This window comes from Barbus barbus (assembly GCF_936440315.1).
Source record: "Barbus barbus genome assembly, chromosome: 46".
Taxonomy (NCBI): Eukaryota; Metazoa; Chordata; class Actinopteri; order Cypriniformes; family Cyprinidae; genus Barbus; species Barbus barbus.
The window spans coordinates 17,461,715-17,488,584 of NC_136724.1; the positions used below are offsets into that span (position 1 = coordinate 17,461,715).

Here is a 26,870-nt window from a genome sequence, read left to right on the forward strand (position 1 = left end):
TATGCCGGTCTCAATGTATATTATGGCATAAAATTTGCTTACATTTGCTTCTACAGTATTGGAAAAAATGCTATTGTTAAAAATAATTGTTACATTAATCAACTAATCGAAACAGTCGATAGAATAAAATAATTGTTAGTAGGGCTGTGCAAATAATTGTCAGTAATCTCGTCAGTAAAGCCGGTTCTGTGATTAGTAGTAAATCTCCATAACGTGCTTTCAGATGGAGTGGCATTTACTACACAGAGCCGTAGTTTATTGACAAGCTATGCAATATCACGTTATTATATCGCAGGCGATACATCTAATTCAGCTCTAATTCAAATTTGGGTTCAGACTATTTGGATTCAAATGATTCAGATTCATGTAATTCATATTTAGATTAGTGCTGTCAAACGATTAATCGCGATTAATTGCATACAAAATAAAAGTTTTTGTTTGCATAATATATGTGTGTGTTCTGTGTATATTTATTATATAAATACACACACATACAGTATATATTTACATGTCTTCATTTATATTCATATAATTTATATTATAAATAAATAAATTTAATATATAAACAACATATTTTTCTGAAATATATATGTGCAAGTGTGTGTATTTATATATACATAATAAATATACACAGTACACACACATTTTATGTAAACAAAAACTTTTATTTTGGATGCGATTAATCGCGATTAATGGCGATTAATCGTTTGACAATACTAATTTAGATGATTCAGATGATTGTGCTCATTTATATGATCTATCTGTCTCTCTCTCTCGCTCTCTCGCTATTAAAAAAAACAAATATATATATATATATATAGATAGATAGATAGATAGATAGATAGATAGATAGATAGATAGATATACATATATCATCAAAATGTTGAAAAGTATTTTGATGCAATAGATTTAGCTGTATTGCTGAAGGTGAGTGGTGCATGTCTGTCTTTGTGTTTTCCAGCCTGTCTGTCTGTCTCTAGGTTAGGCCATGCAGTTCTGACACGCTAGAGCAGGCATGAGGGTGCGTTTGAAGCCTGTGCACGGGGCGTTTTGTCTGAGTGGTCTGGCCTCTGTTGTTTCCGGCTCCGCCTCGTATGATGCAGGGCAATAGGGATGACTGCTGTACCAAAGCCATCCTCTCACAGATCGCTCTGCGTGTGTTCATCTCTCTCCTCAGCATTTGGCGGGAAATAAACAGTGTGGCCATGCTTGATTTCCTCCATTTCCTCTGTCTACCTCTGGTCCTCAGGCGAACCTGGATGCGGCTCGCTCTTCATGAGGGTGTCGGGGAGGAGAGGAAAAAGATTTGTCTAAGACGCTTAGTGCCGTTTCCAGCAAGATGAGGGCAGCGGTGCATTGGCTCCTTACCAGATTGGTGATTTCAACTCTCTGCAGCCCTAAAACGACGGCTGTGGGGGGAAAACCAGCTCGGGTTTTACATACATAGATGAAAATATTTCGAACAGCTGGTTGGGTCACTGCACTCGGCCACTCAGGATGAGTTTGTTGATTTGCAAAGAAAACAAAATGGCCAAATATAGGTGAATCTTATGGAGAATAAAAAGTGCGTATGTCAAAACAGGAAAACGTGCAGGACTTTAAAGTCAACATGAAGCAGAATAGACCCTATTGCTTTCTTAATGCACATTCATTGATTGTGCACAATTCATTGGTCCATATTAAGGGTAAGAGTGGAATTATTCAGCACTTCAAGATCTGTTTCTGGGAATCACAATCCGATTCAAAAATTATTCTTGATCTACATTTTTTTTTATTGTTAAATAATGAGTTTACTGACTTTGGATGTCAAATTTATTTGTGTCAAAAAAATGTATTCAGTTACTAATACAATTATTATAAATTATAAATAATTTAAATAATTACAAATTAGTAATGAATCAAGCCCATTGTATGTTAAGAATTATAAGATGACTAAATATGAGATTTTGATGTCTGATGTAAAATTATTATATTTAAATTTTCTGTTCCAGATATACAATTTTCAAAATAATGTATTATTTTTAAATGTAACATTAACATGATAGTTTTTGAATGTAGGCTGTATAAAAATTTAAAGTAAAACATAAATGTGAAACAAACAAATGTAAATGACTATATTTCTAGTGTAGATTAGCAAGCAGCAGTTATTCAATTACTAATGAAATTATTATAAATTATAGATAACTTAATTACATTATTAGTAATAAATCAAACCAATTGAATGTTAAGAATTTCTGAACATTCAAATAGTATAGATTCTGACATCTGAGGTATAATTAAATTTAGTTTTCTCCTCCAGATATACAGTTTTCAAAATAATGTATTATTTTTTTTTAATGTAGCATTAATGTAACCGTTTTTTTGAATGTAGCCTTTGTAAAAATAAAAATTAAAACATAAACATGCAAAAAAAAATTGTCGATTGGCAGCAGCAGTATCGTTTAGTTGACTAGTCACGCCCTAAAAGTAATGTTTTATCTTTTTTAATTACTTTATCAAAAAACAATTATTTTTATAATTTTTTTTACATGAAGCAAGTCCCATGCTTTATTTGCTTTAAGCAGTACTGCACTGTGCAACTGTATTTACATACCATCATATACACAAAATAGCAAAATCTCTATCGATAGACACTTTATATTGTTGCCATGATGTTCCACAGAAGAAAGAAAGGTCATGCAGCTTTGGTATGACATGTGTGAGTAAAAAAATGTCAGAATTACAGTCATTTTTGAGTGGACTATCCCTTTAACATAATGAAATATTCACTTTATGGACTTGAAAAGTGGACATGTGGTTGTAGCTCTAATCTAAGGTTTTTTAAAGCTTTAATAAAAAGCCCCATGACCCAGTGTTCTACACCTAATACATCACCACTGACTAACAGATTAAAATGATCCGGCTCATAGATCTTTTAACAAGATTGCAGGAGCATATGTACATGCATAATACACGCATGCACATATGTTGCATAAATTTACCATGCAGGAGAATCCTAGTCCCAGTTCGTATGGATAAAGGCTTTCTTGCATGAGATCTCATGTTGTTTACGCCCAGAAAGTGTTATTTACATCTTGTCCAACAAGTGTTCAAAGACAAACTGCCAAGGCGAGGACGGTCCTACAGCTCTCATAGAGCCTACACCTGTAGTGCTACAGCCATCGATGATATTCCCACAGGATGAAGGTACTCTGTCTGTTGCTATGGCGACCATTGCCCTGATTATTTTGTTCTCAGACCCACACATTTGAGCCACGCTGGTTCCTAAGCGCACATACAAATCCCATAATTCAGCTGGCGATGGGCTCAAAGAGGTTCTAAAAAGATCTACTGGGTATTGTGGCTGTGTGATCAATTACATCACTTCCTCTGTGACTGGAAGAGAGCTGCGCTTTCAACCCTACAGCGCAGAGATGTGACAGAATAACAGACTGGCTCATGTTCTGCACACTTTTATGAATTGGGCTTTTGTTTGGTGTTTACAATAGTCAAGTGTATGGGGATCAAATAACCTGGACACAATAGATGTCTCTAACGAGCGTGCTTGAGAGGGCGGCTGTCTGCAGTTAGGCCTAAAAAAGTAATTTATTAATAAATAAATGTGTATTTATTGACTTATTTTTAATATATTATTCTGCACCGTCAGTTCATGCTTTTTATTCAGTCATATACTGTGTGACACTAAAAAATAGGAAGAGACCGTTTCAGCATGAATAAGCATAAAATATGTTGAAACTTTTTCTTGCTTGTGTGGATGTATATTGGAGTCTGACTGCTGGAAACAATGTGTCAAAATACATTAACACCTTGAAAAGCCCTGCGGTTCTGGAGGACCAAACCTGCATAAGGTAAATATGAATAAATGAATGAATGAATAAATAAATATGTTAATGAATAAATAGATAAATAAATGTGATAATAGGAAAATAAATAAATGAATAAACGACTTGATAAAATAAATATGATTAATTTGTAATAAAATAATTTTTTCCCCCTTAATTTATTTTCTGCTTTTATACATTTTTAAACATTTTTTTAACTTTTATTTTTTCACTAATTCTTTTTTTAATGTATTTTTTATTATTTATACATTTATTTTTAGATTTATTTATTCATTTATTTTTACTTTTCCATGTGGAAATGAGGAAGGTGGTCCTTGTGTAGCTTCAGTGCATCATTGGTTGAGAGCTCACGCGTCGCATCGTCAGGCCAGCTAAGCGATAGAGATGAGAGTTTTCAAAGAAAATAGCGGCAAGTAGTAATTCGTTGTCCAGTTTGCTACGGGATGTGGCAGATCAGGTGGAGAGTTGTAAGTTATTTTCACCTAACGTTATTCGCATTAGTGTCGAAATATTTCAAATATTTTCCAGAAATAAAAACAGGAAGCTGAAGTCTGGAACCATCGACATCAGACCCTAGGGTGATGACACCCAGTGGATGGTTGGTTTCTAGTCTAATAACTGGGTGTCATCACCCTAGGGTCTGAAGTTCCAGACTCGAGGTTGACGATGCTGTGTGAGATCACATAAGTAGCTTCAGCTTCCTGTATTTATTTATTAATATATTTATTTATTAATTCATTCATTTATTCATATTTAATTTATGCAGGTTTTGTTCCTCCATATGCGGTGTGACAGCAGTATTCTGTGCTGTGACTATGCTAAACTTCTCTAAAATAATTTGAAACCAATTTTCATCATCTCAGTGTAATTGTCATACAACACAGAATATTTGTATTTATTTGTAATAAGCTTCATGGTGAAATAAAAAGTTCATGTCCAAGTCAAGTATGCATAAATGGTTTTAAAATGTTTAATGATTTACCATATATTCTTTTTTTTCCTCCGGTGGAAACATTGAAACCATTCGGCTTTTGTATTTGGAAAAACAAATAATGCAATAAGCCATAAACAGTGAAAGGCATATTTTAAAAGGCAAGAATTCCATTTAATTTATTATTTAATTTACTTTTTATTATTATTATTTTTTTAATTTCCATAATAATATGCTTCAATATTCAACAAAATAAATGTTTACTATGATTTACCATGTTTTTGAGGAAGATTTTTTTCCTCATATATATATATATATATTAATGCAAGAAGCAGTAAACAGAAAAAGGCTAAATGAACACTAAATGAACACAAACATTCTATTTAATTTATTCAATTTAATTTACTTTTAATTAATTGTTAAAAAATATTTTGCTTTTTTATTTAGTTATAATAAGCTTCAATAATCAACAAAACAAATCTTTACTAAAATGTCTTTGAAAATTGTATTAATTATTTTGTTAATAAATCACTTAATATTTGCTGATTTTTGTTGAACTGAATCATTGAAAGTTTGAAGGAACTGATTTATGAAAATGAATAAAACTTCCCGCCTCCAGAGGTGGATGCTATTTAAACTTCTCTGCTTTAACAATTTCAAAAAAATTAGGTGTGAAATTAGGCAACTTACCGGCAGGAAACATATCAACTTGGGGCCCAACTGCAACTTAGCTTTTTTTGTTTCAGTTATTATGTTGCTTCTCACTATATAGTGAACGTGACCTAAATTTGAGGCATCAGCAGATCTCAAAGCCTGTGGTCCAGACCTCCTGCGCAAATATAGACACAACTGTTAAAAGATTGATGTCACTGTAGATGAAATGTCCCAGAGTACCATCCTCTGTGCTGAAACACACATGCATACATGCATTATAGTTTCTCAGCTGCTGATAGAACTGTGCTTGCATTGCTTTATTTCATCGCTACACCTCTGATTCTGTTTTTGAGGTGCCATCCAGCATGTTGAAGCTGTATTTCAAACTTAACATGTGCGACCGCCGCCCAACCTGCCCCAGTTCCCCCAAGATTCCCTGGACCGTTTTGGGATCACAGGGTGCACAGCCTGAGAAATGTGCCATGCTTAAATAATCCAACAGGTCAGAAAATTTCAGCCGCTGAATTATAGATGAGCGTCTGTCGGTGGGGAGACATGTGGTGGCTGTATAAGAGCAGTGCTGTATTCTAGGCTACAGGTTCAGAGCATAAACCAGTGGACCCTGGCGCAGGTTATCAGACGTTGCCAGGGAAAAAGGAAGAAAAGCCCTCTGGGAGTTTTTATTATGGCCATTTTGAGGTAGTAAACAGCACAGAACTGCACTGAGAGGCCTGGGCTTCACATCTGAGTGCTTTTGTCCTGATATCATGATATCTTCATCACTCCCTCTTTCACGCGTTCTTTTCTGGCAGCGTTTGATGCTGAGGAGAGGTGTGTGCCTCAAGGCCGGACTCTGTCTGCTGTATTAATTGATTCCATTAGTCTTGGCTGTCTCACAGTCGTTAGGAACACCTGTGAGTTACTGGTTGAGGTAATAACGCCAGACCGTAAAGCATACCTGATGTAAAGACTTTTAAAGAGATTAGAATTTTGTCATCATTTACTCACTCTCATGTTCTTCCAAACATCAAAGTTGTTTTGAAGAACCGTTTTTATCCATGCAATGAAAGTCCGTAAGGTCTAAAACAAGATTTCACTGCAAACTTCCATTGTATATTGTTTAAAATATATTTTGTGTTCAATAGAAGAAAGGAATTTTATAATCTGCAAAATAAATATTTATACGTATATGTATAAGAGTATTTCAGGTTCCAAAAAAAAAAAGATAATAAATCAGAATGATTTCTGAAGGATCATGTGACACTGAAGACTGGAGTAATGGCTGCTGAAAATTTAGCTTTGTATCACAGGAATAAATTATAATGAAATAGAAAACTGTTGTTTTAAATTGTAATAATATTTCACAAATTACTGTTTTTTTTCATCTACTTTTAATCAAATAAATGCAGCCTTGATGAGCGAAAGATACAAAAAAAATAGGCCAATATATTGGTTATTGGCTTTAAAATATAAATATTTATTGGTATTGGCCAACATTTCTATATTCGACACAGAAATAAAATATTGTGTTTGGTACCAACCCCCCCCCTTTTTTTTTTAGCGGGTATGACTCTGATCATGGCGCAGGGTTTGCCTTTGTGTGCTCATGTTTTTGACATGCAGCATCCACGTCCATCACGTCACGGAGGGTGAGGCGATTAATATTCCGCGTGCTGTGCAGATGCCGATTTCAGCCAGTTGATGCAGCTCAGACTCCGTCAGCCTACTTCAGAGGGAGTTAGGTAATGCTCTGATTCACCATGGATACTGAGACCCTCAGAAAGCTGAGGGTTTTCATATTCACTATGTGTTTTCATGTTGAGCGTTTGCTGTGTGTGAGCCGCTCAGAGGATCAGCGGGGCCTGCAGGCTTGAGCTAAAGCTTGTCAAGGTCACCCTGTATCCGTATGACAGGCTGAGACTGTCCTCCTCGCTGCAGTCAGTAAGTGAATTGAAGTGCAATCCTCTTGATTTACTGAAGCTGTTTACACCTGTTGATTGACAGCTATCAGCAGCGTGCTGATGTACACAGTGTAATTAAGGGCTGAAAAGACTGTTAGTTTAATTAGCTAGCTCTGATATGACAAGATGAGGATTGTGTGTGTTTCTGCCCTAGCTATGTTTTGAAAAACAACACAAGTTTTAATTTCGGTATCGGTCTGTGTTATGTATTTAATTGTGGGAATTGCTAATTTCTGCTATTTTTTCATTTAGGTTACCTTTGCTGTCATCTGACACTCATTTAAAACCATAAATAACCTTTTAACATATGATTTGATCAAATAATAATAATTTAATAACAATTTAGTTTTAACTAATCTTAAAATTAGTGTCCATTTTTCATGTTTTGATGCCTAAATTGTCACATATATTATTGATTTTAGTTTGTAGTGTTTTTTGTTTGATTTATTTAGGCAAAATAGTCTATAATTTGACTATAAGTAATTTATTGTTTATCAGCCATTATGTGAAATTAATTATTGGCTTAATTTGGCCTAAATTTTAATATCTGTGCTTTCTTACTGCAATACTAAATTATGTCTTTGTTCAATTAAAAAATTCCACATTTTATTGTAGGGTTAGGATTTGTACAGTAATTTGATATAATTACATTTTTTATTTCTTCGAGGTCCTCTAAAAATGATAAGGTTTCTTGTACCTACAATTTTACATGAAATGTTTTATGATTTTTAATTTTGACCCTTGGAATGGAAAACGTTTTGCTGATTTGTCAAGTGTTTTATTTAAGACTTTTTTTGTGGATAAAACTATTTTGGAAGTAGCCATTTCTAATATATGATCTTTTTAGACTGAGGATGAAGTTTTGAGTACTGAATACATTAAACTCATTTAAAAGAGAGGAAAAAAAGATCAGTTTAGTTTGAATTTGATTATATGATGAAGTAGTGGAGGTCATTGTGAAGAACCATTTAGTTAGATCAACAGTGTATAGACATTAGTCAGAGTCAGACTTAGCCAAACTAGGCTTTGAGGGTAGAAGTACAATGGATTGTACTGTTGTACATACCACAACGTACTGACTGTTCAGGAGACAATTTGTCTGACACAAACCCTATAAAAAAGTTTTGAAAGTTATGAGTTTCTCCCAGAGAAAATGATGTGATCTTGGACGTTTCTATAGTGCGAGCCATTGCAAACACTGCAAGTTTGTCCTTCGCAGCCTCGCTTTCATCTGTGCTAAATCCAGTATGATGTCTAACCTGACGAAGTTCTATTGAATACCAGATTCTCAGTGGTTTCCAAATCTTGTCATTCCACAGAGTGTTTTAGAGTAGGAGACAGTCGCCCTAATTCCAGCAGTCTCGTGGTTCGAATCATCGTCATCTGATGGTCTGCTCTAGTTCATCCAGCACATATAAGAGCCAGCCGTGATAGAAGCCATCCGAGATGACAAGAGGCGTCTCCATGGAAACTTGTGGAGGGCTTTGATGTCGCCAGCCCTCCATCATGAAAAGACGTGGATCTCAGGAATTAGAGAGGCAGTTAGTTGTGACCCGGCTCAGCTGTTCCCCCTTCACTTCTTCTCTCTCCTTCTTTGTTACTCGCTCTCACTCACTCACATCATGCCTTTGTTAGTTTCCTACACACTTTATTTTAAGGTTCAGTTCTCGCTATTAACAAACCATTAACTTCGACTTTTTCCCCAGTAAACTCCTAATTTGCTGCTTATTAATATATAGTATGGGAGTTGTTAAGTTTAGGTATTGGGTAGGATTAGGGATGTAGAATATGGTCATGCAGAATAGGTGATATATAAGTATTAATAAACAGCCATTATGTTAATAATAGGCATGCTAATAAGCAACTATTTAATAGTGAGATTTGTTCCCTATACTAAAGTGTTACTGGGACTTTTATGTCTCAGTAGTTAACAGTGAAACAGACTTCAAATATTTTATATGAAGGTCATATTAAAACTGCCTGGAAACATTTTTCTCATGACTTCATGCTACATTTGAAAAGCTTTTCATCCATATTATTTTATTATTTTACTTAGGATGTATTTAGGATACCCAGACTTAGGTTTTCAGTCTTAAAGTAAAAAACTGTACAATCATAAATATTATATTTGTATCTAAATGAGTAGAATAAAGATTTGACTTTTTTATGATTTGTACACAATTGTAAACAACAATATTTCTAAACAAGTAGGCGTAAATCATATTACTGCGTCTTGTGTGAAAATAATTTTTCTTTTACACAGATTACATCCCACATTTGTGGTATCATTTCAACCTCATTATGGTCCAAAATTTCTCCTCTAATGAAGTTTTATTAAAGTTAGTGTGCATGTGTACCAAGGAGACAAAAGTGTCGAAAAGGCATGCTGAATATGAAATATAGGACGTCTCGTGTGTGAAAAACAAGAAAAAATCCATTATTTCCAACCAAGCTGTAAATTTGTAAAATTATGCAAGAAAACAATGACAATATTACTACTTTGTGTGTATTTAGGATACATAAGATGCTAGCTTTGAAATTATCCTTGAAGTGCGGTCACTTTTACCCTTCAGTGAATTGTCATGGGCGAAGTCCAGTTTCCAATTTCAATAGGAATCCACACAATCAGGAATTTTGAGGGAGTGTGAAAGATTGCCTCATGCTAATTTCAGTATTGTCAGTAAACAATGGACATTTTCCCCACCAATTTTCACTGAAATTTCACTAATGAGACCTTTAGTCTGCTAATTTATTCCATAAATGTTCAATTATGTAATTTCCTGGTTAAACGCAATATGTTCTTTAATTTGAGATGTGGTGGAATGGCATTTGTTGGTTCAGAAAAAGACTGAATGCGTGCATTTTTATGTATAAATACATAGTGTATATTTATTGACCTTGTTTTGCTTTAGGGTTCAATTTCAAAAAGTCCAGAGGTCCAAAGAGCCGGTAGTTGAAGAATGGGCCAATTGCGTCCACTTATCACTGTGATTCCCCTCCTCCACAGCCCTCCTGCCGTGAGCGAATGCCTGACCTTTTCCTCATCCCTTGCTCTCATAATGGTCCGCCTTGTCATATTATTATTTTTCTGTCTTTGATTAGCTCTAACCTCGCAGACCCTTCACACTGACAGAAATATCCTCTCCTGATGTTCCCTCTCACCCATTAGAGCTCTGTTGTACTCCTGGAGTCATTTGTTTGGTGACAAAGAGCGTTGGCGGGAATAAAATGAATGTTGGCTTTTATCCAAATGGGGGTTTGAACTCACTGGTTTGGTGAGGAGGGGTGTCTGGCGTGCCAGACTCTATTATGGCTCAGTCTGCTGAGTGTAAATAGACATCTTATTGTTATATCTGTAATTCATAAAACAACACGACACATTCACCTGCTGTCTCTGAGGTTACATCACTAGAACATCTTTTGAAAGCCACGTCCTTCTAGAAAACAAAAGCAAACTTCTGTTTTGTCCTGGCTGCTCTGCTCTGAGTGTTTCTCTTTAAAGATCTGTATCATGATTTATTTGCAATTCATAGTTTCAACTTTGGCTTAAAGGGATAGTTCACTGCAAAAAATGATGGTGATGAGATTTCCTCAATAATGTTACACAGTAACGCAGCAAAATTGACATTAATGGTTTTATTAGACTCCTAATGGTGACTACAATTGTTGGCCCTGTCAAGCATAGGCCTCCTAACAGACTGCTAAAGTCTAACATTTATTTATTTATTTCCCTCGACTGAAAAGAAGATTGAGCTCTTAAAGTTGTTCTTGTGAGTTTGACAAATGCAATGGCTGGAGTGAATTAATCTTCTAGATAATGCATTTTCATTTGATTGAATAGAATACTGCGCACTATGGCATTCAGGGAGTTGGGTTTATAAAGGCCCGGCTAAAAGCGCATGGGTTTTCTGTGCCAACGGACCACTCACTGACCCGGGATGGGGAGAGAGGGGGTGGGTGGGTGATATGGAATCTCCAAAGTGTTCGCAGTTCATTTCTAATTGATTATGTGTCACGGCGATATGTTCAGAATAGAACCGCCTCCTTAAAAGCTTCTGTTTGTAGGCCTGCTGATTTACGTCGGAGCATTTGCAAAAAGAGACACAGAGATGGAATTCTAAACGAAGACCCCAAATAATGGCATGATGTGATTTGTGAATGCACTCAGTGTGATTACCTCTGTGCTGTGATAGATTCATGCAAGCTGTTGACTGCGGGTACCAGTGCAAAAGCACATGAACACGTACTGCTAGACAGTCTGTCTCCACTATATGCTGCTTTGTGCGTTATATAGGCAGCATTTTTACTTTAAGATAATCTGTGTCATTTTTTTCAGATACTTTCTGCCGTCCAATTCTGTCCTTATTTATTCACTTCTGTCGTTATTCACTCATGTTGTTCTAAACTTGTATGATTTAGTATTCAAAAGTATGTTTAAAAAAATCTAATTAGTGGATTTCGTCCAAACAATTACAATAAATTGTAAATTATAATGTTGTCTAATGTCCCTTGTATCATTTTAAAATGATTGTTCCATTTTTATTTAATTTCTACAAAATAGTAATTTTAATGTCTGCAATTTATAGGCAATTTATTGTATTGGATTAAATGTAATGCTGTCAAACAATTAATCGCGATTAATCGTATTCAAAATAAAAGTTTTTGTTTACATAATATATGGGTATACTGCGTATTTTTATTATGTCTATTTAAATACACACACAGTATATATTTTGAAAATATTTCCATGTATATATTTATATTCATATAATTGATATATTATATACTAATATTTTAAAGGTATAAACATAACACATTTTTCTTAAATATATACATGCATGTGTGTGCATTGATATATACATAATAAATATATACAGTACACACACAGATATTATGTAAACAAAAACTTGTGTTTTGGATGTGATTAATCACGATTAATCGTTTGACAGCACTAATTAAATTATTTATTGGCAAATATTTAACTTACTTCTTGGAATGTGTTTTAATAATAATAGTAAAAAAAACAAAAATATTGGCTTATGATCAATCTATTATTGGTTTCAAGGTTCAAGAAAGCACACAAAAGTGTGAGAAACAGCTGAAATTGAGAAATTTGAGTCATTATTTATTGAAAATCTGCTTGCTTGCCTGTTAGAGATGTATCAATGTATGATTTGTTCTTTTGAAAAAGATTTTTTTCAATAAATCAATTGATTCCATTCAAAAATTGTCTGAATAATTCATTAAATCCCTGTTTTTAAATTCAACTCACTGATTCTGTTTATAAATAATGTTGTTATTCATCAGCAGTCTTCCACACCAGTTGGCTGTTAACTCGAGAATCGCTGAAACCAATTGAGTCATGTATTTGAATCAGAACCAGATCAGATTGAATTGTGAAGTAATCATTTACACAGTTTTTGTGAACAACTCAATCATCTGATTCATTGAAAATATCTTGACTCTGAAAAATGACTCGTTTACTAGTGCTATGACCTACCGTGAATAACTCATACCACATTCATGATACTTTAATTATGCTTTTGCATCATTTTTGAAGCATCACTCCAGTCTCCATTTATCATAATTGCATAATTGAAAAGATTAGACCAGGTACATTCAACTACAACCACTGGCAGACAGAAAAGACTGTTTGGAAAGCAGTTTTTATTTTTTGCCATTCCTTTTAAATCAGTTTATTTTGTGTTGCAGTTTGAAATCATATGGAGAAACCTTATTCAGCTCAACTGATGAGGGCTTTTCAAGTCATTTGAATGCTGATATTGTCAAACGTGGTTTATAGTTTCTTTGAACTTTCATCTGTTCTGTGGCCACAGCTGCCTGTGTAATTCACCACACAGAACAGGATTTGGATTGATTTACTTCAGAGTTATTCCTGTCATCTTATTGATGCGGCAGCCATTGACATGGTTGGTCAGGATTCTCCTCAGAATAAAAGTGATTTTGGAAAGGCCCACCATAGGGAGTCAGTCATTTTAAGCAGCTAATCTAAATGCAAATGAGCATCAGGCGTGACCCCCATCTCCCGGAAAAAAGCCAAAATGTTTACCGAGAGGAAGAGGTTTTTCCTTTGAGCCAGTTCTGGAAACTCACCTGTGCGCAACAGCGTTGAAAGGGCCATTTAAAACACTGCATGTGAAGTCAAAACCGAATAATAAAATCAATGTGATATGTTTTTTGCATATGTCATGTATTTAAATGTTAATGTTCATCCCCACTTGTTGTTTATTGAATTCACTCATTCACAATCAATCAAAAGTACATGCGAAACCAAGGGAGAGTGACAGCCGCTGACAGTTAATGTGACACTCTTGGTTGAAGCTGCACGTTTCTGTTACGCCTCTCTTTGGTGTGTGCGTTGGGGTCCACAGGGGTCTCACGTTCTCATCGACAGCCTTGTTGAGCTGGGATCATGTCCTGTCTATTTGATGAGAGAAGGTTCTTGTGCAAGGTCGAGCACATAAGGATGGCAGTCGCTCTCCGTCCTTCCCACGCTGTCACAGACAGATGCTAAAAAACAGGTGGCAATATTTCAGCACTGCTTCTTTTCACTGATGAGAGATGCAAACCTGGGCTGATCATTATGGTCTGATGATGCTTAGTTGATTATTACAGATTTATGAATGTGTCAGATTTGTGAATGCACAGTTTATCTGTGCCATATTGGTTATCTGCCAATATTAGATTAAAAAAAAATATATATATATTTATCGTTATTGACTATTTAAAATTTGTAAAAATGTTATTAAATTATTTCAAAATGACATCATTTTTTGTGGATGTTGTGATGCCTAAATTCAAAAATTTAAAAGAGACTGTTTTTAAATAAAAGTATGTAACTAGCATTTAATTTAATATGTAAATTATATATTTTTTAAATATATGTTTTAAAATATTTAAAATGTGGATACACACTACCATTCAAAAGTTTGATGTTGCCAAGTATTTTTTTAAAGGGTTAGTTCACCCAAAAATGAAAATTAGAATTAAATTATTATGCATGATTTATTATGTATAATGTATTTTAAAAATATCAAAATTGTTTTCTATATTAATATATTTTAAAATGTAAAACGATCCTTTAGAAATCATTCTATCATCTAAATCATTTGGAAAATAAATCTTTTTTGACATTATAAATGTCTTTATTGTCACTGATCATTAATTTAATGCATCACAATTAAATGTTTTTAATATCTACTGTTTATCTGGTATTGACCTTGACATTAACATAATTATCAGCATTGGCTAGAATTTTAATATCAGTGCATCTTTAATCTGACTCTGAATTGATTTATACTAACATAAACATGAGTTTGATCTAATCATTACAGCCTGGTTCATTAATAATATAGTCTGAGTTGATTATTACAGTCTGACTTCAGAATTCTATCTTGGCTCTGGTTTGATTGTTGCAGATTACCTCTTATTTGAATACTCCAGCCTTACTCTGAGTTGATTATTAGAGTCTGATTCTAAGTTAAGTACTTCTCTTTGACCCTGAGCTGAGTGTTAAGCTCTGACACTGAGCTGAATGGTACAGTATGTAAAGTAAGAGCTTTAGGCTGTGGATTTATGCTGTAGTAGAGTGACTCAGTGGACCCAGATTTAAAAGGGCTTTACACAGAGCCAACCCACTTTATTGAAGTCAAACGGCTAGTGGCTCCATCCAAAACCACTTCTTTTTAAAGCATCTTAAGTGTAATATGCAAATCTCCAGCTTTTGGGGGAGGGGGCAGTGGATTTTGGGGTGTTGGTTAATTGAATTGGACCCACTTACTCCCACTGATCTGTTATTTCATTTTTAATTTTCACATATGATACCTTTAGGAGTGCAGTTGAAAGAGTCTGGCATAGGGGTGTGCGATATGACGATTTTTGATCGTGGACGATAAAAATGTCTCCACGATCTGCTTTTGAAGAAATATCGTAGTATCGCGCTACCGCGCACATTGTCAAATACAGTTCTGGCGCCTCCGTCTCTATATACTGTACAACACGACATACAGCAGTAGAGTTACTCAGACAGGACACTGCACTTATTCGCGATCGCAAAAGTACATTATTTGCATACAAGCCTTGCTGGTTAAATGTTTAATTCGCGCGCTGGTCTGACGTGCGCTTGTTCTGAGCGCATACACCTGAAGCACGCGCACTAAAACGCCTGTCTAACAGCGCCTGATTACTCAACTAAGTTATATTTTGCGCTAATACTGTCAAAACACACAAGGTTTACATACAGACTGAGTTGGTTATCTCTAAAATGAAAGTAAATAGTTAAGAGAGAAACGGATGCGTGCCTGTATATTAGATGCGTGCAGCTCTTAAAGGGACAGGACACTAAACGTGCTGTCGACTGTCATTAAAGGGATAGTTCACCCTAAAATTAAATTTCTGTCATTATTTACTCAGTGGAAAACCAAACAGTTGCTGGTCCACATTGACTTTGATAGTAGGAAAGAAAAATCCTATGGAAGTCACTGAGGACCAGCAACTGTTTGGTTTTCCACCTTCTTCAAAATAGCATTTATGTTCAGCAGAAGAAAGAAACTCATTCAGGTTTAAAACAACTTTTGAGTAAATGATGATATAAAAATACAACATTATGACAGAATTGACAGACAGATGACAATATTAATTTGTGGGGGAACTATTCATTTAACGTTAACAAAACAACAAAACACAAAGAGAAAAATCACTCACTATTCTTGACTGAAAAACTTTAAAACAGTTGCTTTAGGAATCAGTCTATCTAGTGTTTTATTTTTATATTTGTTCATTCAATTTCATTGAATGCTCTGCTAAATACACCTATTGTACCTGAAAATAAAGCACTGTTTGTTTTATTTGTATATTATGTGTATTTGTAATGTGTATCTTTGTTCTTATTTTTTAATAAGAAAAATAAAATAATGACAAAGATTTTTTATCTTCACCCACTTTGGCCTAAATATCTGCCATGCATCTTTGTCTTTCTAGTTTGGCTGTAATGCTCAGACAACTTGTAAAACCAAAATAGTAAAACTAACAAAGAATCGGGATAAAAATCGTGAATCGTGATATTTCTATAAAAAATCGTGATATGATATTTTTCCCATATCGCCCACCCCTAGTCTGGCATGTGGGACGTGGTAAGTCTATTGGTCTTTTTTTCCCCTGCCACATCTGTGTTTAGAGCTCCAACAGTGCGCTGGGACTGATTGTTATTTCATCTGCCTCCGTTCCAAAGCCAGGAAATCACTCAGCAGAGCATCAGGTTGTCCGGCAGCAGGATAAATGAAGCACTGTATCTTTATTAGTCGAGTGGACAAAAGGATGTTCATCTCTGTCCGAATAGCTCTCACTCTCAGTGATTAGCATTTCTCTTCAGGTCATTGATGTGGTGATGATAGCACTTGTTCCATATGTATAGGAACTTCAAGTCATGAAAAATAAAATTAACCTTATTTAAATTTATTAATGCATATTTCTGGTCTGATACAGTATGTAAAATATATATATTTTTTGCAACATTTAATCTATGTAATGTTTCCTTAATGGAATAAAAAAAAAAAAAAAAAGTAAATGCAAAGCAGTCTTTTTTTTCCTCACAGTTTTTTTTAAATCTCACAATTTTAACTTCTAACTGTGGTGGAAGTAAAACAGAATTGCAATTTGTAAATTCAGAATTTGGAGACAAAAGTCAGAATTGCGAGATATAAACTCGGAACTGCGATAAAAAGTCAGAATTTATATCTATAGTTTATATCTTGCAATTCTAAAAAATAAATTCTCAGAATATCAAGAAAAAGTATACATTGAAAGATAAAAATTTGCAATGACCTTTTATTTTGGCAGAAATGGACTTCCATATTCATCTGTATAAATGGACTTCCTTTGCGAGATATAAACTCAGAAATTGTGAGGTATAAACTCGGGCTAGATTCAAACCTTTGTCACCCAAACGAGCACCAGTACTGCGTGTAGCGTTAGCATATGAGATTTTAATCTAGTTTAGACAAGTTTTCGGTCTTGTCACGGTACAAGGAAATGATAAAGTTAAACAACAACCTGCCCCACTCTATATAATGAATATCAGCGTATAAAACGTGGGTGGTGATGGCGCAGTGGATAAGACACATGCCTTTGGTGTGAGAGACCCGGTTTCGAATCCAGTGTGAGACACCAATGTGTCCCTGAGCAAGACACTTAACCCCTAGTTGCTCCAGAGGCGCGCGACCTCTGACATATATAGCAATTGTAAGTCGCTTTGGATAAAAGCGTCAGCTAAATGAATAAATGTAAATGTGAATAAATGTATCAGACTCCTGCTCCACTGAACTGCTGCATGAAGTCATACTGCTTCAATTTCCTTCGTTAACATTTAGATGGTATGAAGACGTGTTCCGGAAAACAAGTCTTGCATGAGCTTTTGCGAAGGCCTCAGTGGATTCAATAATCTGTGAGACTAATGGAGAATTATCACTCGGGTGTTTGCTGACTCTCGCTTTCTCCAACAGTCACCATAGTTACCTGTTCTCCCATGACTACAAGTGTTCTATCACCTCAAGGAGTGATGCGTTTATCGTTGTGAAAATTATACCTGAATAAACATGGTAATATGAGCCAATTCCCCGTAATACAATAAGAAAACCTGCTTTTCGACAGTCTCTCTGCCTTTATTTTTATGTTGTGTCCTCTGGATGATTCTGTTGGGAAAAACAGTCCCAATGTATCTGATCAGATAAGGTCTATCGCAACTGAAAGCGTCCACATCGGCCTTTCCTGTCAATGTGCTGCGCTTCCTGTTATCTTTTTTTTAATGTTTGCAGCGCTTGTTGATATCGACACCTCACTCTCGCTTGCGGCCTTATCGCCGAGCTTCTACAAAGGGGTCAAGGGAAGAGTATTTCCTGTAGGGAAAGACATATTTCAATTTAAGAATGGTTTATTCATCGAGGAAAGGCCGAGCGCTAATGTACCTTCTCCGCCTCAGAGCAATGAAGTTCTTACATGTCTCGACTACCTGGCCTTGCAGGAGTTTCAAAGATTCGACTGGCCTTCATTCCCATGAATGAATTTTCCGTGTTGTCTTTTTCTTTTTTCTTTTTTTTTTTGAGAGGTTTGAGTCAGTTGAGTGAAACTCTCATTGATTGGGAAGTTCATTACCAGTGCGCTGAGAGACCATGGCTCAGCAGTTTTCTGATATCCCTACTCCCATGAGAATATACAGGCAAAGAAAAACATGTTGACTGCGTTGTTTCCACATCACACAACAGTTTTAACTGTCAGAAATAGCAGTTAGCCCTTCAGGCACAAGTTTTGTTTAGTAATTTGATACGTGTTCAGCTGTTCACGGGTAAAACACATAGCTCATTGTTACTTTTTGACATGCACTGTGGGATGGATGTGGGTGAACTGGGCAGTTGGTGTGTAAATATAAGGAGTGATGTCATTTGGGATGGTCAAGGAGTTTGGGGGCTATTAAAAAAAGTAATAATTAAAAAAAATGTGCTTTTGCTCTCAGGTTCATTGTACAGTGTCCCAAAAATGTGTGTGGATACTTAAAATGTCTGAATTTCATTTAGGGGTACACATTGAAAAATAAATAAATAAATACTACTATTATTTTTTTGAATGAATTTATATAAAATGTAATATACAAATATGTCTTCATTCAAAAAATAGATTTTTAGCATTTTTAGACATGCGTTCTTTGCATATTTTATTTTTTTGCACATGCATATTTTATATTAATTTGGCGCATTTTAAATCAGCTGATTTTTTTATTTATTTATTTTTTTTGACAAAAAAGTAATTTAACAGACATTTTTAGTCATTGCCCATAATTAATTCTAAACTTAAAAATAATTATTATCCAGTATTTTAGTATCAGTGCACATAATGAAATAAAAAAAATCTAAAAGCTTAAAAGTAAAGTTTTTATATATATATATATATATATATATATATATATATATATATATATATATATATATATGTGTGTGTGTGTATGTATATATGTGTGTGTGTGTGTATATATATGGATATGTATGTATGTATGTGTATATTCATTTCTAATAAATTTATGATATTATCATAATATAAGTAATATATTGACATTTTTCATAATATTTTTAGCATTTTTAAACATGCATTTTTTGCACCTCACTTATTTTTTTAATTGAATTTTTAATGACACTGTTAAATGTAATCATTAGCAAATATCACAATTAATATCCATTTTTCATAATGCACTTGAAATTAATTTGTCACATTAAAATTTTTGATTTTTTATATTTATTTAGACAAAAAAGTCATTTAATAGACATTTTTTTAGTCATTCGCCATAATTAATTAAAAAGTGAAAAATAATTATCAACCTGTATTTTAATATCAGTGCATGCTTACTTTGATCAAAATGTAAAAATGTGTGCAATTTCATTGCATTATATAACAAAATATCATTCTAAATGGCATCTTTTCTCAAAACTAATTCATTTTTGCAGTTAATTATAACCAGCTGGTCTAATGCTGATTATTGTTGAATGTGTGAAGTCAGTTCTTCAAGTTCACACAGGTGTCCTAGCAGTCTTCGATTTGAACCATAAATCTATTAATCACTTTTTTATCACATCTTTATGTGAAACATTTTGCTTGAAAAGTGTGCTATCTTTCTTTAAAATAAATGCCACTGGCTTTGTCATTTGATTATCTAGTGCAGTGACGTTCATAGATTTTTAACTTTCCAAAAACTTTCAGGGGATGTTTTATTTGCTCTTGCTGGTTTTGCCCTTCATGCAGCCTCACACACAAACACAGGTACAGTAGATGATCACAGCACATCTGACGCCTCGGCCCTCTGCCTGATTAGATCCCTGTGGAATACTGCCTCACACCAAACAGGAAACCAATGACATCACAATATCCTGTCTTTTTGGAACACAGCCCTGTGACATCATATTCCTCACACTGCACTGTTTAAAAACCTTCTGTTTGTTAGAGCTAAAGATGGGTTGTATTACACGAATCGATGCAGAATTTCTTTCAGCTTTGGTGTCACGCTATAACACTAGACGGAGCATTGCTCGAGCTCCTCTAGGCCCTAGAAAGGTCTACTAAGGACTTGTAAATATTCTCCAAGCTCGTAATCCTCTTAGATAAATAGAAGAGAATTTTTGCTTGTGAGGTTGTGATTTCCATAGAGGCAGATTCTTTCCACCCAAGCCCATTATTAAGACGTTTATGTAGTGGAAAAGGCAAAAGGATGGTTTCCTGTAGTCTGTGAGCCATAAGCTCCACACCTGTAACATGTAATTACATTGTGCGCTCATGAAAAACCAAGAGTTGCATTGTTGTTGCACTTTTTACTGAGTGGAACGAAGCCATTTCGTTACATGTGTTTGCCTGTTAGCATAGGCTAGCTCAATGTTTTTCAGCTGAGAAGAGAATCATATAGGACTTTTTTTTTTTTTTACATCCAGATGTCAGCTCATCCAGAAACACATGGGGTAATCGGATCTCTTGGAACCCGGCCTGCAGCACAGGACTGTTTTACATTCAGCTCAGAGTCTGTTCTGAAGGAATTTCAGAAGGGTGGATCCACAATTCCAGTCTAGAATGATTATAGTATCAAGAACAAGTCTGACATAGAGCTGGATAATATATTGAATACCGGCCATGATTTTGCTGGTGTATTATAAAATTAAGTAGTATTGTAAAGATGTCATTAGAATACTTTTTCAGGATTCTTTGATGAAAAAAAAAGTTAAAATGAACAGCGTTTATTCAAAATAGAAATCTTTTGTAGCAATATACACTACCACTCAAACGTTTTTTTTGTCTTGTTTTGAAAGAAATCAAATTTGACAAGGATGTGTTAAATCAATAAAAAGTGATAGTAAGGAAGCATATCGTTACAAAAAAAAAATATTTTGAATAAATGCTGATATTTTTAAGCTTCCTAAGAATCCTGAAAAAGTATCACCGGTTCTAAAAAATAATAAATCAGCATATTAGAACGATTTCTGAATGATCACGTGACACTGAAGACTGCCGTTATGGCTAATGAAAATTCAGGTTTGCCACCACAGAAAATAGTTATTTTAAATTGTAATAATATTTCACAATATTACAGTTTTTGCTGTATTTTTTATCAAATAAATGCAGCCTTGATAAGCATAAGAGACTTGTTTAAAAAACATTTTTTAACAAAAACACTGTGCATTTAAAACTGAATTATTTAGCGCGTCTTAAACCCTGCCAAATTTCTGCTAATGAAAATGAGGCATGTGGCTACTTCCAGTAATTTGCATTGACGCCTGTGCAGATGTTTTGATTGCTGTGCTTTTTAACTCAATTAGATAAACATTGTTTAGACCCACAGTGTTCGCCTGTCTCTCCTGACGATCTGCAGTGTTTTTTCTCTGTTGATTTTGGCCGCTTCATGTCGTTTTTGACTATGTGAGATGATTGTTGTCTTTGGAGGTGTGTGATGTTACTCAGTTTTTCAGAGGAGTCCAATGTCATATAAATCTGTCAGTAGAAACATGGAAGTACATACCACTCTTTCAGCAGATCGAATTGCTCGTGGTGAAGAACTAAAAGTTCCTCTAAAACAGCACAAGTTTTTTGTAGCTTAAACAAAGCGAGGTGAGTTATGCACCGAAGTTAATTTCTTCTTATTAGGGGTTTGTTCAAATACTCAACCATGGGTATAAGAAATAATAATAGTGATTGTTGTAGAAAAACACTAATTAGCAAAATATTATCTTCCATAAAAATCTTGATTTTGTTTGTACTTCTGTTCCGTTTTTTCAGAAAATATGAGATGGCAGTGTACGCAACAAGTCTGACAGCTGCTCTTTGTTTTGTACGACATGTTTTCGGTTGGCAGCTGCCGAGTCCGCGAGAAAGGTAGCCAACGTCACAGCCCCAGCGGATTAAACAGCGGTGTGTCACACACCTGGAGGATGACTGTCCAGTAGCCGCCTGTCATTCCTGCCGCCCTCGTTTTCACTCTCTTCACGGCGGAGTCGTCTGCACTCGCGTTTTTTTCTTGCTTTTAATGGTTACAGACTTAGGCAGAGGTGTCAAAATTTATGAGGGACTCGTTCCTCAGGGAAGGACGAGGAGAGAATAAGACGGCAAAAGAAAGAGAGTGTGTGCGTGCGGAGCAAAGAATAAGTAAGTGAGATAAGGACATTCAACGCTATGAATCTCCTGAGCAGAAACCTCCACATAAGGCAGTTTGATTGGCAGCAAGTGGGTGTGAGGAAATGAATCATCCAGTCTCTGTTTAAAAAAAACCTTTTCCTTTTCGTCTTCTGCTTTTCTTTCATCCCAAAGCCCCCTTCATCCTCCTCCTCATCAAGCCTTTAGCCTCCCACCCATTTTTATTGGCCCGTTAAAGAAGTCATTAGGGAAAAACAGCCTTCGCTGTCACTTTTTCCTGCCCTTCCAAGAATTTAAACTGGAGATGTTCACTAGATCACAGCAGTATAGCGCATACAGTGTGCGGGGACATAATTATGTTGGCATCTAGGGTGAGGAGGATGAGATTAGCTTTGTTCCAAAACATGTGCTGCCTACCTAGACTGTATTTTAAGGCACCATCTACAAGAGGCCAGCCAAAAAGGTGGGCAGCATGATGTTGACTTTTAATATACCAAGTTTCGGTCTTCTTATTACTCAAAGATGGGAATGTATCATGCATTAGGTGCATTTCCATTACAGATTTGTGCAAAACTTTTGTGATATTATATTATTATATATCGATAATAATTGTGAAATGTCTGCGTTTCTATTAACCGATGTTATGCGACTAAAATAATTTTTTTTTTCCTCTCGTGGTAAGCCGTGGCGACGGATGTTGGTAGCTTTACGTATAGCCACAGCCACCGCACTACCCATTATTTTGAACTGAAGGAGACATAGGCATGTATCTTTAGCAAAACAGCATGGAGAGCCGCTTCTGGGATGCATTTTACATGCTGCACTGCAGCTGGTATAAACACAAGCATTGACTAAAGTGGCCGTGTCGGAGCCATAATGCACCGCAGATGTGTGCAGTGTAAATAAGGGGTTATCCATCCAAGCATTAATAGCAAGGAAAGTCCATTATACTTGAGAGCCGCCATGTATCAGGTGTTTCTGGGAGGTTATAGTACTTTAAAGAATGATCATGTGATTGTTACGTACACCAGGTGACCTGTAAATGTGAGAAAAAAAATATATATATTTTTTTTTTGCAGTTTTGCTAAATATTCCTCTATTGAACTTTCTGAAAAACCACCTCATGTGAGCATCAAAATTTGTTTGCGATATATGGGAGTTTTAGCGAAATTGACGTTTTAAATTATATTTTAAAATATATTAAAATAGCAAACAGTTCTTTTAAATTGGAATAATATTTTACATTACTGTTTTTACTGTATTTTTAATCAATGAATGTGAATGTATATTTAATTCAGTAGCAGAAAGCATTAATACAAATAATTCAATATTTTAATAAACAATTGCATATTTAATTATCTTTAGGTATGGTGGATGGATACGTTTCATTCAGCGGCAGAAAGAATCAACAAAATTAATTCAATATAATAATTGAACCTGTCATATTTTCTGTTATATTTAGTAGATGGATGCTTTTATTTTATTAAGTATCAAAAAGTAACATAATTAAAATGGCATGTTTTATATTGTGTGGTTGTGTATTTCAGTGCTTAGAAGTTTTACATTGTTAGCTTAGCAAGATGAATCATTTGTTTGTTCTGCTCATGAACAGCGCTATTTGTGTGCTGTTCAGCGTTAAAAGTCAGAAATTAATTTCAGTTATTATTCTACTTTAAAATGCAGCTGCCTATGTAGGAAATAGACAGCAAGGCGGCTCGCTAGGTTTTGTAACAGAACTATTGATTTATCGTAGCTCTCTCATTTAGTTATTCTGTCACTTGTCGAGTCTCCGCTGTGCTCTCGTTATGCACCAGATCTTTTCTTAATTTCCACGCAAATGTGACGGCCCAGTCGCCTAATGCTTTGTGACAAGTCACAAAACCTTGTTACATTAATCATTGCAGGATGTGCTCTCCGTCACCCACATCGTCTGGATGGTTTCCTCAAAGATCTGTCCAAAACACCTTACCTAACCATTTTGTGAAAAAATATTAAATGTTTTCCAAACCAAAAATGGATATCCTGAATAAAACAGGAGGTGTGGTGTCAATCTACAATTATAATACGCTTAAGCAAAGAGCGGATTGTGATTTATTTGTTTTTTATGCTTATAAAGGCTGTTTGCACATTTTTGACGCTCCCTTTCTCTTGCAGGCGACATCACTCAGAAAGGATATGAGAAGAAGAGGTCAAAACTGCTCAGGGCGTATCTGCCACACCCTCCAGGTAAGAACCCCAACTCACCTCACATGCTTGCATTTGCACGGGTTTAAACAGCTAACAAAACCAGCTTTTCTCCAGCAGATGGTTTTGCCTTCCTTTGTCTCATTTAAACAGATCCTAAAAACCTGCTAGATCCTAAAAAAAATTAGGCATTAAGATCACAACAGATGGATTTCACAGTCGTTCTTTCGTACTTAAACGAGCATTGATTTTTGTAGGGCATCCTAGGTTGCATTACTATGTGGATGGTAAGGTTGCAGGCCTATATATCAACCTTTATGCGGGCTTATGGGATTTAAATGGCCATTTTATTATTTGACAGGAAGGAAGCTTAGAGAATGTGCATGATTTGAAGTATCATTCATGTTCGTAGCACTTAGAGGTTTGTTCTCATTCCTAACCCTAAGCATGAGTAATAATATGAATGTTTAGATGTAGGTTAGATGATCAGATATCTGATTTAGAAATATTCAAAACTGGCCCAAATCAGCTGTATAAAAATTGATTTTATCTACATTATATACATGGAGTTGAACAAATTAGAGTTGGTTGATAGTCTAAATGCAGCTTTAAAGTCTGAAGCTCCAACAGCTCTATTTGGTCTCTTTACTCCTGTGAAAATCTTATTTGGAAAGCAAGGCCATCCATAACCCATGCCGGCTCCAGACTTAATCAGTCTATTTGCCCGCTTTTTCTTCAGTGCTGCTTTAAAATGAGCTGATAAGTGACTGTAGGCACCAGAATTAAGAGGCTCCTTTAAGCTCTTCTCAAGAGCTTCATAAAAGGTGCTTAGAATCTTTTTCTCTCGTTTCATTGAACTGAAACAACCCCTTCTTATGAATATTAGTGTGTGTGGTGGGGTTGGAAATCAAAAGTTCAGTTTTGCTTTTCAATAAGAGATTCCTCGGTTGATCACCCTGGTCACTCGTTTAAGTGCACTTAAAGTAAACACTTTGCATTTAGACTATCGATAAAATGCAGAGAGTCACTGCTGATCAAGCGTCTCCGGCTTCAGATGGCATCAGTCTTTAAAAGAATGCCGGCATCATTAAAATGAAGAGCTTGGTAGAGTAATTGCTTGGTGTCAAAGAACATTTTAAGAAGAACTGAAGAACTGCTTTTTTCCAGATGAGTTGATTTCTTCTCTTTTACAGTTTTCCCAGACAGATATTTAGGACGATATATTTAGACAAGTTTCATAATCTTTTCTTGCTTCGTGATTTGAAACTATGAGTGTGTTCCATGAATTCAAATCCTTTCAGTGAATCAAAAAGGCTGTCACTCAAATCTATATAATCACTCAAAAATGTTTATGAAACACTTGTAAAATATATCGCTAAATATTTAAATATTGCCTTTTTATACTGTGCATATATATATGGTTCCCGGTGAAAAAAATAAATAAAAAATGACATCATGCTCGGGCACAAAACATGTATCGTAGACTGTGGCGCGAAAAGCGGCATGCGCCAGACTCAACGCGACGCCTCCATTCCTGCGGGAACTGGTGTTATTTAACAGTCCTGTAAAGGCATGAACTTGCGTTTAATGATCAGTCGTTTTATGTACTGGAGCAAGGGAACGTGGCACAGTGACACCTCCCTCAATGATTGTGTGTGTGTGTGTGTGCCTTCTAGTTTTTAAGAGCATCCGGTTACCAGCACAGAGGAGAGATCTCTGTGGCTGCCTTCGACTGAATGACAGCCGTACTTAGACGTTAACCCAATCAGTATTGATCGGTGACTGTTAACCCTCGGCTTTTTAGTAGGAGGGCTGTGTATTCATTGTACTTGAGTCAGAAATGCACCATCACATCCTCCGCTGCATGAGCTGGTGCATGATTCTGACTTAACCTGCTGTCTCACCTTCTGCCTTATTGAATGAATAAATCCACCCGCTGGTGTCTTACGCTATGTCAGCACGGGGCCAAAATTGATTTCTCCGGCCTGCACGCAGAGCTCTTGGCTGGAAAGCCTAGCGCAACCTGGGCCGTCTCACGTGTCCTAAAATCTGCCAGGAGGAGCAGAGTGGTGCTAAGCTCTCCACTCTGAATCCAAGACAACAAAGAGAAGAGAACAGAGCTGG

The 26,870-nt window shown here is 35.5% G+C and overlaps 1 protein-coding gene across 1 annotated transcript in view; it reads left to right on the top strand.

Moving 5' to 3' along the window:
• Window positions 1-26,870, top strand: part of LOC306865117 (disco-interacting protein 2 homolog C-like) — a 102,275-nt gene that overhangs the window by 23,423 nt on the left and 51,982 nt on the right. Inside the window, exon 2 of the mRNA XM_079409494.1 lies at window positions 24,717-24,788. Coding sequence (XP_079265620.1) covers window positions 24,717-24,788 — 72 coding nt within the window. The remainder of the gene's footprint in view (window positions 1-24,716; window positions 24,789-26,870) is intronic.